The 12,904-nt window shown below is 39.0% G+C and overlaps 1 protein-coding gene across 12 annotated transcripts in view; it reads right to left on the reverse strand.

Annotated features, from left to right (window-relative positions):
* The window catches only part of RBM26 (RNA binding motif protein 26), an 82,749-nt gene extending 72,476 nt beyond the window's left edge, over positions 1-10,273 (reverse strand). For all 12 annotated transcript variants that reach the window (XM_049647123.1, XM_049647122.1, XM_049647128.1 and 9 more), the window contains exon 1: positions 9,742-10,273. In XM_049647123.1, coding sequence (XP_049503080.1) covers positions 9,742-9,812 — 71 coding nt within the window. In that variant the 5' untranslated portion in view covers positions 9,813-10,273. The remainder of the gene's footprint in view (positions 1-9,741) is intronic.
* Between the last annotated feature and the right edge of the window lie 2,631 nt (positions 10,274-12,904).

Consider the following 12,904-nt stretch of genomic DNA (forward strand, 5'->3'; position numbering starts at 1 on the left):
GTTTCTTCTTCTTTTTTTTTTTTTTTTAAAGTAGGCTCCATGCACAGGAAAAGCCCAATGTGGGGCTTGAACTCATGACCCTGAGTTCAAGACCTGACCTGAGTCGGACACTTAACTGAATGAGCCATCCACGGATGTGACAAACAGTGAGATCATGACCTGAGCAGAAACAGTCATTTAGCACACATTTTGTATGTTATATATGATTACATACTGTATTCTTACAATAAAGCTAGATAAAAGAAAATGTTGAGAGTTATTAGGAAAATACATCCAAAATGCTGTAAAATAACCATGTATAAATGGACCCATGCAATTTAAACCAGGGTTGTTCAAGGGTCAACTGTACACACCTAAATAAACATAATACATGTATATTTTTATATACATACAATTATGTGTTTATGTACAGGGATCAAGAAGGGGCTAGGAAGACTCACTTTTAGTTTGTATTTCTATACTGTTCGAGTTTTATTACAAATATGTATTATTTTTAATTAAAAACAAAAACTGTGCCCAATTAACTAGTCAAAACTAAAAATAGCACGGGCATTATAACTACACAGCATGCATTGGACAATGGAATACTACACAGCAATAAAAAGGAGCTACAGATATTTGCAACAATATGGATAAATCTCAAGAACATCTTGAGTAGTAAAAACAAGTCTTGTTCAAGAGTACTCATTTTAAAATTCCATTTATATGAAGTTCCATAATAGGCAAAACTAATATATAGTAAATTAAAAAAATCAGAATAGTGATTGTTTGTATGGATAGATGGGAGTATGGGGAGGAGAATGAGGGTAATGTTCTTTATTTTAATAGGGAATTGAGTTACAAAGATGTATGCATTTGTCAAAGTTATCAAAGAGTACACTTTAAGATCTGTATATAAATTATATCAACTTTTTTAAAATTACAAATACTGAACTCTTATGATATGCATGATAAGTATTTAGGGGTAAATTCACTGACATTTGCAATTTACTTTGAAATAAATCAAAAGATAGTGGCACGTACACTAAAATGTTAACAGCAGAACCTAAGTGATGGGTATATATGGGTGTGTCATGTGATAAATGTACACACTACAATAGTATTTGTTCAGTTCATCAATACAGATGGTTAAATTATGGCATATCCACTGAAATACTATGCAGCCTTAAAAAAAAAAGACAACATTTTTATGATTATACAGAATGACATCCAAGTATGATACTAATTATGTAAGAAGCAGAAAGAATACATAAACATATTTGCTTGTATGTTGGTAAAATAGCTCAAGAATCACTGAATACCAGATTTCAAGTGAATTTCATTATTTCATACACATATACAATAGTAAATATGACCCCAAGTTAAAAATAAACTTTTACCAATTTGAGGTTATTATTTGTAGACTAACAAGGATTTTTCCACTAAGAAGAGGTAATGGGAGTAAGTAAGTAAGTCTGGTAGGGGAGGGCTTATACCATCCACTCATTTCTCTCATTCTCTAGTTTCTGGGGCTAAGGAAGCAGGAGGAAGACAAAAAATTCCTAGAAACCATTTAGCTCACGCCTGAATTAGTCATTCTTGATGTTAGACACCAAACACTGGAATATCTTATTTTCTGTTTTGCTAATAATACTATCCCTGTCTCTTGATTTATGCATATAGAATAATTTTATTTGAAAACATTATAAGCCCAAGATAAGAAAGTGCTAAAACATATAGAAAATGCTAAATCCATTTTAACTAGTCAGTGTTCACATGGAAAAGCCAAGTTGCTATGCAGCAGTGAAATGTGGTGATGAGTCAACTCAACAAATGTTAAAGGGATGAAGAAGGCAATGAAAAATATTTTAGCCAATAATTAATTATAGAAAAACTCTTCTACCAGCTGTAAAATTCATTAGACTAGAATTACCATATATTAATTATTTTCCGGGCAGCTCCATGGAGGCCAGCAGCTTGCACATAACAGTATTCAAAAATGCTTTGAGTAAATGTCATTAATACTCTTCACTGTCCTTTCCCCCTAAAAAAAAAATCACTTAAGCTTTACATAATCTGAAGATGCTATGAAGTAAAAATAAAGAGAAAGAGACCCAGGGATTAATAACTTTTCAAACTGCTCATATATCTGCTGCTCTGAAATAAAACTCTAAAGTATGGTAGATTCTTTTTTTTAAGTTTATTTGTTTATTATTTTGAGACAGAGAGTGAGAGAATGAGAATAAGCGGGGGAGGGGCACAGAGAGAGGGAGGGAGATAATCCCAAGGAGGCTCTGCACTGTCAGCACAGAGCCCGAATCAGGGCTTGAACTGACAAACCGTGAGATCACGACCTCTAAGCGGGAACATTAATCAACTGAGAAAGCCCAGGTGCCCCTAAAGTATGGCAGATTTTATAGTTTACACTCCTTTCTGCTTAGGTTATGGTTATATAAACTACAAATATCAACCAGTGCATTTAAACATACCACACACAAGGTATTGTACTGGGTGCTGTACACAACAGGAAGACATTTAAAATTTAAGACTTGGAGTCTACTTTCAAGAACCTGAGATTCTAATAATGAAGCTAAAATAAGTAAGGATTACTAAACAAGTGTGCAAGTGATGACTGTCACAATCGACACAAACTAGTTCTAGGCGGAGAATCATGTCACGCCTTCCAAATGGATGGATCTTATAAATAACTTTCTGGAAGAACTAGAATCACCCTTGACCTTTGATTTCAACTTATATATAAGTGAAACAGAGAAAGGCAGTATACCATAATCTACAAGGGTCTGATATCAAAATGTCTTGTTTCAAATCCTGTCTCCATCATTTATTAGCTATGAATGAAGCATATTACTTAATCTTCCTAAGACTCAATCTCCTCATATTTAAAACTGTGATAACAGAATCTAGCTCACATTCAATGAATACACAATGATTAGCATAAGATAAGTGCTCAATGTTACATTCTAAAAGTTGGGAAAAGGGGACAGTATAAACAATGTGATGATACAGAATCACAATGAAAGTTCAGCCTTGCTGAAATTAAGACTCACACACAAAAAATAGGAAGATACAAACTGGAAAGGTAAGCAGATTACTGTATATGTTTGAAAGCCAAGTCTAAATGTACGCAACTTATTTAGGAGTGCTAAAGATTTTGATTGGACAAGAAGATATAAACAAGGTTGGGCATCCAGGATGGAACTAGAGGGGAGAAAAAACCCAAAAGTTTAGGTAAGGAGTGTGAGGCCCCCTACTGAGCAATGTCATTATTAAGAATTATTAAAAGAAAGAGACAGGGGCACCTCAGCTCAGGTCATGATCTCACGGTTCGTGAGTTCGAGCCCTGCACTGGGCTCTGTGCTGACAACTCAGAGCCTGGAGCCTGCTTTGGATTCTGCGTCTTCCTCTCTCTCTGCCCCTCTCCCATGTGCACTCTGTCTCGCTCTGTTTCTCAAAAATGAATAAACGTTGAAAAAAAAAAAAACAGGAAAGAAATGATTAACTGATGCAGGAAAGGAATGAAGTAAGGAAAAACCAAAAAATAAAATTCCAAGCCTGGAAAATCTGAGGAAATGAAATGGAAATCAGTGAATTCAGAGAACATTTATTCTCAGAAATGTAATTTGAAGTTCATGGGAGAACCAGGTGGATATTTAGCTAGCAACTGGAATAAGAGGTTAAGGCTTTGAAGAGTGATCAAGTCTAAAGGTACATATGTGAAAAAGTAATGCAGAAACTAGAGGTTCTCTTGGAAAAGCTCTGAAATTCAATGCAAATGTGTATGTAGCATATGCAATATCCTAAGGAAGGAAGTCTTTAATCAAACTTTCAAAGACTCTACAACACACACACACACACACACACACACACACACACACACGGTTTTTAAGAACCACTGGCACAGATTATAATAGAAACCATCCATGGAAATGAATGTGCACGAGAGGACAGGAGTAGAAACAGTTGAGGGAAAAAAGGCATGGAAACAGAACTTGAAAAAATACAATTAAAAGGCAAGAAAAAGAACTAAACAGGGTAGGGCTGATTTGCGAAGAAAGAGAAGCAATGCATTAGGGATTCAAGATATGTGATGTTAAAAAGGCAGCATTAACATTGTTAAATGTTATACATATAGGACAAAGAATATAAAATTTATATAAAAATCTCTACACTTAATTAGAATAAATTGGTAACACTGAAATATGCAATTTGGTTTGAATATAAACAGAAAGAAACTACATGACAAGGGATTAAGAAGTAAATAGTTGGGGCAAAGGAATGAAAAAATAAAGACTACTATTTCTAGATTTACTAGTAAAAGGAAAAGAAAGCTAAAGCTAGTATAAAAGTAACTAGAAGTATGATTTTATTTTGTTTTCACTGCTACTGTTGCTGAGTTTTTTTTCCTTAAAGACCAGGAAAGTGAGTTTCTATGCCCAAAAGTGTCTGTAAAAAGAGAAAGATCAAAGGAGGGAAACAGGAATAAAGTTCAGGAGTAAAAAGACCACCTTTCAGTTCTTCCTGTAAAACAGGAACAAAAATAATTTTAACGTGGTGAGAAAGGTATAGTTAACAAGTGTGAGTGAAGGGAGAAAGACTACAAAAGTTCCCGAAGAGGTTTCTTTCTTACACTGTAAAGCACTGATAACCATGACACTTTAGAACTTTATTCCTTTATAATTGCAGCTAGTATTATGAAAATGTAACAGTAAAAAGTGCATACAGTTACAAGAAAGAATACATGGTATTGTGTAGTAGTAAATTAAGAACATGGCTCTACAATCAAAAAAGTCTGAGTTTAAATTACTGTTGAGTCACATGCTATAGCTAGCTGTGTGACTCTGGACAAGTACCTTAACTTCCTGCTTCAGTGCCCCAGTGGCATCACTTGCAAAATGGAGGTAACAGTGCTTACCTCATAGAACTTGGAAGTAATACAAAACCTTTCAACAATGTATGCAAATACAGGTGGGTAGCGCCAGCAGCAGTGGTAGTGATAATAGTAACAGTAGCAAGTAATGTAACCTATTTGTGTTTAATCAAGTAGTATTTAAGGAAGGTCGAAGGGGTAAACTCTTAAAAATGTGTTTCAATTCTTTCAACTACAGAAGAAGTATAATTCTACCTATTATACCAGTAAGGAAAGAGGAGGTTCATTTGCTTAGATTACTCACTAAGTGGCAGAACTGAGATGTGAACACCAGTCCACGTGGATCAAAGCTTGGCTTCTTTCCACTACACATTACCTCCACAGCACTACACAGCAGCAGGAGGACAAAACGAGGCATTGTGTTCTTTACTATTAAGGTCACAAAATAAGGGTACATCATTAAGTCTATCTGCCTTTCCATTTTTTGAAAAATTAAGGAGTTTATTTTCACTTGATTTTAAGGCTTCCCTCCAGCTAAAAAAAGTCCATAATTTTATTAAATTACCACACTTGGTGATGTGTAAACTCATAAAAACGTCTTAGAACACAGCAGAAAATCTTTTCTGTTTAGAAAACAAAAACAGAAAAACCGAACATCAACAAAAAAAAAAAAAAAAAAAAAGCTTAAAATTTTTTCCAGGACTTCAAATTAGCAAAAAGAAATGAATGTTAAACACCAACATCTAATTTCATTTTATTATTAGCAAGCATGACTAAGCAAATGTTTTGAGAATATAGTATCAATCTTAAGTATTTTAAGATGCCAATTTTAACACCTACATTTTCAATAATTTATGTGAAAAACCCACAAAACTCAAAACCCTGACATATCTACAGACCTTACAATCATATTAAGTGCAGATCTGCCAACTTTCATTTCATGCCAAAACAGCGCAACCAGGCTGGATTTCGTGTTTGCTTTTATGTCAATCTGAAAACTCTCTGGCTTCTAAAACCCTTCACTGGCTTCCCACTATCCTTCAATTAACATCCAAAATCCTTAACATGACTCAACAAAGTCTTGAATGTTCCTGCTTCTCTCTCTGAGCTATCCACTGCTATTCTTCCCTTTGGTTTTTTTAATTTTTTCCAACTTGTTTCAATTTCCCCAAGACACTTTTTTTCTTCCATTTTTGGGCTTTCATACAATCTGTTTTTCAAAACCTAGGATGCTTTCACAGTTCTCCATCATTCCCATCTTTTTGGCCTAGCAAACTGCTCTTCATCCTTGCAGGCTAAGATCAAATGTTACCATATCAGCAAAGCCTTTCCTGACCTCCCAGACATATATTTTGACAGCATTCTGGACTTAGTAACACTCACTGGCCTTGTAATTACTTGTTCAACACGTCTTCCCTGCTAAGTGGTAAACAATACAAAGATAGTCCTCTCCGCTCATTTCCCACTATCCCCAATATCTAACACACCGCTCAGTACAAAGGAGATTAAGTACTCAATGTTTGCTGAATTAACATACTCAAAATGCAGAGGAAGTCCAAAACCATGAGATGCTTTACTAGCATGAGTAGCTAGATAGTTCCATACAAGTTCTGAGTTACATCTTACCCTTGGTCCTTCAAATGTTCTCCTTCAAACAGGTGCTATTTGGCAATTATAGTTTTAAAGTAAAACAAAAAAATCCTTTCAGATAACAAATACACCTTAAAGTTTCACAAAACCAAGGTTAGAAACCACAAATCTTAAATAATTGGAATTAGCTTTCAAAGTTACCAAGAATTCATCTGAAATGCAATTAAAGGGACAGGAACTTGGATAAGGGCTCAATTTTACCACAGCAATGTACATTATGAAAGGACCAATTCCAATTCCTACCAGGGTTTAGGCTGTACTCTAGCTGGCAGTGCCTTATTTATTCTACCAGTAATGACTGCAGTGCTACAGTCATCTGAGTAAGCTATATGATACCTGAAACATGCTTTATTAAAACTGAATAAAAATCATAAGCATACACATGAAGTAACTATAAATAACCTTCTTTTAGATTATGGCATAAAATATAAAGATACTGGATCACCATATTGTATACCTAAAGCTAATGTAACATTATGTGTAAACTATATTCAAAAAAGTTTTTTTAAAAAGGAATGCTATTTCAACTTAAAACATTTTAAGTTTTCTGTTCACCTAGTACTTATTGAACACTAATTACAAGCCAGGCAGTGTTCAAAGATTAATACATATTCATTATTTCCCCCATACAGATGAGGAAACAGGAGGCACTGAGTTAAGTAATTTACCCAATTTTAAACAGCTGGCAAAGTGGCAGAGACGATATTCAAAGCCAGCCATTCTGGTTCCAAAGTTTGTCCTCTCAACTACTACACTACACTGTTGCATATTTTCTCTCCATTTGCTGAAATAAGGGATCTAGAGCACCCCACTTCAATGAAGCTGTTTTGCTAAGGCTACCAATGACTTCTACCGTTCCAAACTTAAGGGCCACTTATCTGCCTTCATCCTTTTCGGCCATTCTGTAACATCCCATCAAGTTGACAACTCACCTCTTTTGTTTCTTTAGTAACATAAATCTCAACCATCTACCTCAGACCTTGGCCCTCCTTTCTTCCCTATCAACACATTCTTAATTAGGAAATCTCCCACAACTCCATAGTTTCAAATACTATCTGCATGACTCCAAATTTCTCTAGTGTTCACCTGAGTTCTAGACTCATAACCCAACAACTTATTTGACATCTAACTCAGATGTATAACAAACACTTTATATTTACTGATCAAAACCAACTATCTTTCCTCCTCCCCTCAATGTGTTCTCCCAGCCTTCTCTATCATCACCCATCCAGTTGCTAACTTCTTAGTCATCATCCTTGCTTTCCCTTTCCCTCATCTCCCACATCCAATCAATATCAGCAAGTTCTATCAGATCCACTTATAAAACATGTTTTGTTGTTTCCACTACCACTCTAATACAAACTACTCACATTTCTGCCTACAATGCCCTCAGAACAGTCTCCTCACATTAATGCCTGCCCCCTTAATCTCCACAAAGCAGGCAGCATTAAAACAAGAACAGGCCTGGGTGGCTCAGTCCGTTAAGCGTCCGACTTCGGCTCAGGTCATGATCTCACAGTTTGTGAGTTCAAGCCCCACGTCAGGCTCTGTGCTAACAGCTCAGAGCCTGGAGCCTGCTTCGGATTCTGTATCTCCCTCTCTCTCTCAAGAATAAAATAAATTAAAATTAAATTAAAATTAAAAAAAAAAAACAAGATCAAATGAGGGGCACATGGGTTGCTCAGTTGGTTAAGCATCTGACTTCAGCTCAGGTCATGATCTCGTGGCTCAGGTCAGGATCCCATCGGGCTCTGTGCTGACAGTTCTGAGCCTGGAGGCTGCTTCAGATTCTGTGTCTCCCTGTCTACCCTCCCTCCCTTGCTCACGCTCTGTCTCTCTCTCTCTCTCTCAAAAATAAACAAACATATTAAAAAAAAAAAAAAAAAAGAGTTCAAACCAGTCCCTGCCTGCTTTAAATTATCTGAGGTCTTCTCATTATAAATGAAATCCTAGCTCTTGACCATGGCCTAGAAAATCCTACATAATTTGCCCTGCCAACTTCTCCAATTTCGTGTCCTTCCATTCTCTCCCACCCCCATCACAAGGTTCCTTGCAGTCACATTGCCTTCTTTGTCTTCCTGGAACACACTGTGATCATATCTGCTAAAGGGCCTTTGCACCTGCTGTTCCTTCTGCAAGGAAAAGTCTTTCTCCAGACTCTGACACAGATGGTTTTCTCCTAAGTGTTGTTCAAACGCTAACTCCTGTGAGAAGTCTTCTTATCACCCACCCTTTTATATGATCCTATGTTATTACAACCGCCATTCCTATTTTTATCTGAAGTTATCTTATTTAATACTCCTTTATTATTGCCTTGTCAACTTCGGAATTTAAAAGCTCTATCACCAAAGCCTCTCAGAGTACATAGCAGACACTGGATAAACTCATTAAATGAGTGGACTTTCCATATTTTAAGTTGTTTACTGTAAATCAACCAATCTTGATAAAGCACCTGGATCAAGATATATTTTGTATATATTACTGTAAAGACAAATCCTTAAAACATTTTTTCAATCTAAAACATTCCGGCACCCTGAAGACACAAACCTACACACACACACACACACACACACACACACACACACAATCCATCTACAGCAACCCACTTAAAACTGCTAAATATTCCATATGGATAGATAACATTTTCTTCCTCCTCTCCAACTTAACAAACGTGTAGGTGGGAAAAGGGAATCTTACTGGGTACCTTAGCACCTGTTACATCTTCAATCAGTTAGAAGAGGTGCGGATGAGCCAGATAGCACATGGGAAACGTGGCCTTTCTTTCAGGGACTGTATTTATGTAAAACGTGAGTGGCCTGCACTACAACTGCCCTAATCCCTAATAAGGGCCATTTCACTCCACTTAAAGAAACAAGGTATATTAGTCTGTGGGCAAGACGTTATGATTGGATTCATTAAACGAAAGGAAACTGATTTGGGGGCCCTCGTCCAATGTGTGTGCGGCTTGGGGTCGATCTACACATAACGGGAAAACAAGAGAAGATACCAGTTCAAGGACCAACTCGGTGATAAGATAAAGATCAGCTCAGGCTCTCCTAAACCTGGAAGCGACGGTGGAAAAGAAGGAGAAAACAAAAAAACCCTGGGACCTCCGTTCACCGCTTCGGCCTCCATCACAGGCACTTGGGGGAAACTGCACAGATCTATGTGTCCGCCTATCTCCCACTTCCATCCCTGCAAGGAGATAGCCCCCGGATACTCACATGGGCTCGAGAGTCTTGCTGAGCCAGGACTTGAGTGCCTCGAAGTTTTCAATGATCATTTTAGAAACCATCCACAGCGGCCCCGAGGCCCGTCACACTCCTCCGCCCGCCCAGGTCTCGGCCGCTACAGCCGCCGCTGCCCCCGCCCCCTCCTCCGCGCGCCGCCCGCGTGGGCCGCGGTGGGAGGCGCCGGTGGCAGGTTCCCGCGAGCCCGGATCGGCGAACAGCTCTGCGGGTACCGTCGCAGGCCGCGAATCCACGGGGTGCCAGGAGCTCCCCGTCCCCGGACCCCGGCCCGGGCTAAGGCAGCAACGGTTTGCCCGAGCCCTCCCCTTTCCCTCCACCCAAGCAAATCTTCTTGGACCGGGAGGTCGACACGCGCCTAGATCCGAGCTTTCTCTCAGCCTCGGAACCAGGTGGTGTTGGCAACGGAGAACAGGCAAAAGTGAAGAAAGCGAAGACGAAGGGCAGCTCAATGGGAACGATTCTGGGGGTCTTCCCGGCTCCCAGCACCCCCAAGAAGATGGCTGCCGATAAATCTCGCGAGAATTGATGAAGTCTCGCGGTGACTCCCGGAGCCTGCTGGGAAGAGACGTAAGCTCGGCGGAGAGCGCGCTGGGCGAGTGCGGTACTTTGATATTTTGCGTATTTGCCTCGTTTGAGGCCTTTGTGCCTTTTTACGCTTTGGTCCGCTTATGGAATAAAGACTTTATTTTTATGCGCGGAGGGAAAGGCCTCTGACTTCAGAAACAGCGGGAGCCCCACTCGTCCTGTGTATAGACGGCTGTGGCGCATCAGCCGGAACGAACCTGCGGACTGGAGCGCTCCTTGAGAGCGTCTACACGTTGTGCGAGGACGCACGGCGGCCAGTGGGTTCCAGGTGTGCTGTACTGCCTCCTCCGTTTATCTCAGTGTCCTGCAATACCGTATAGTGTGTGCTGTGGTGTGGACAAGGTTGGGAAGCACAGGCTGGTATAATCTAACCCAGTGAAACTTCCAGAGGATTAGTGTTTTGTCCAGAATTACTCAACTTGATGGTAGGACAGTAATGATCTAGGGATGCCCCAAAAGAAAGGTGAGATAATCTTACTAGTTCTCTAATAGTTTTCAAGCATCTGAAACTTCAGACTTTTCCCTGGCTAAAGATAAGAACAGTGTGTTTTTAATTCTCTTTACGTAGAGCCGATTCAGTCACAGATAGGGAAAATAAATAGTATCAAAAGACAGAGCCTTCATATCAGCATCCTAAATTAACTTCCCTTCTGAGGAAGTTTGGATCCTGCCTGAATTGGTCTATTTGCTATTATTTACTATCATTAAGGTGCTAGGTGGAGGTGGGGGCGGGGACGGGGTAGGAGGCGCCTGGGTGGCTCAGTCGTTGAGCCTCCGACTTTGGCTCAGGTCGTGATCTCCCGGTTCACGAGTTAAGGCCTCCGTTGGGTTTTGTGCTCACAGCTCAGAGCCTAGAACCTACTTCAGATTCTGTGTCTGTCTGTCTGTCTGTCTGTCTCTCTCTCTCTCTCTCTCTCTCTCTCCCCGCCCCTTCCCTGCTCCCCCACGCTCTCTCTCTCAAAGTAATAAAATAAAATTTAAAAAAAGGTACTAGGTGGGATTTTGCAAAAGGTCTAGTACCTGTAAAACTATAATGAAATGAAAATAATTTGCAATATAAAGACGCTTAGAGTAAGTAGACAATGAAAAGCTCTTTAATGATAGTGGTAGAGTAAAATTGCCCTTAGGAGCCCTTTTTTATAATTTGCTAGATTGAAGTGTCCTTAAGCAATAAGTGGGAAAGATTATCAAGAAAGCTAGACATTTGTTTTAAAATATAGCATGTAGAGTAGAATGAAATTAGAATTCAACCACTGAATAATCAGGGTGTTGATTAAAGTGATTTAGCTGAGTGAAATAAGCCAGAAACGAAAGGACGAATATTGTATGATTCCACTTACGAGCTACCTAGAGTAGCCAAACTCCCAGAGATACAAAGTAGAATGGTAGTTGCCAGTGCTGGGCCGGTAGGGGAGGATAGGGAGTTATTCTGTAATGAGTAAAATGTTTCAGTTTGGGGTGTGGAAAAAGTTCTGGAGATGAACATTGTTGATGGTTGCACAACAATGTAAATGTACTGAATGTCATTGAATTGTACATTTAAAAATGATAAAAATCATAAATTTTATGTATATTTTACCACAATAAAAGTGATTTTTTAATTTAATATTGCTGTGGGAAAAGCAAAATCCTAATTGTTTAGCCTGTTTGATAGGTTTGTCACGGGCTGACTCCAGCATTGTTTTCAACTTCATCACCAATTGTTCCGGACCTGGCCTTCTGCTCCAGCCTTCCAAAAGCTAATCATTTTTCTTCTGTCAAATATTGTATACTCCAGGCAAACTGACCTGCTCACCCTCCCCTTCTGCAAACATTTATATCTATCATTTCTACAAGGAATGCCTCTACTTCTTTCTCTGGCTGCTCAAACCTTACCCATTCTTAGTACCACTGCTAGTATATGTTTGAAGTCTTTTTTTATTTTCCATAAATAATAGCAACAGCCTTTTAATCTCTCTGCCTCTTAGGCTGCCCCCATTATCATTTCATCTTCAATTGCCTTTATCATCATTGCCTTTAATAGTAATCATTGTAAAACTTGAATCTAATCATGTCACTTCCCTGCTTACAATCTTCATCAACTCCCATGTTGTCTTCAGGATACAAATCCAAATTCTTTAACATTCTATAAAAGGCCTTTCATAATCAAATCTCTACCTATTTGCCTTAGAAATTTCCTTCACAGGGGCGCCTGGGTGGCTCAATTGGTTGGGCGTCCAACTTGGGCTCAGGTCATGATCTCACAGTTCACGAGTTTGAGCCAGCCCTGCAAGGGGCTCTGTGCTGACAGCTCAGAGCTTGGAGCCTGCTTTGGATTCTGTGTGTGTGTGTGTCTGCCCCTCCCCTCCTCTCAGAAATAAATATTAAAAAAAAAGAAAAGAAACTTCCTTCACTGCTTTTCAGCCATTACTTTGAGCTATTATTCCATGTTCCTTGAGGGAGGTGTGTTCTCTCACTAAATGGAGCCACTCTCACTAAATGGAATGTTTTTCCTTCCCTTTCACTTGATGAAATCCTACTCATCCATCATAATTCAGTGCATACAGCATCA

Source organism: Panthera uncia (assembly GCF_023721935.1).
Source record: "Panthera uncia isolate 11264 chromosome A1 unlocalized genomic scaffold, Puncia_PCG_1.0 HiC_scaffold_16, whole genome shotgun sequence".
NCBI lineage: Eukaryota > Metazoa > Chordata > Mammalia > Carnivora > Felidae > Panthera > Panthera uncia.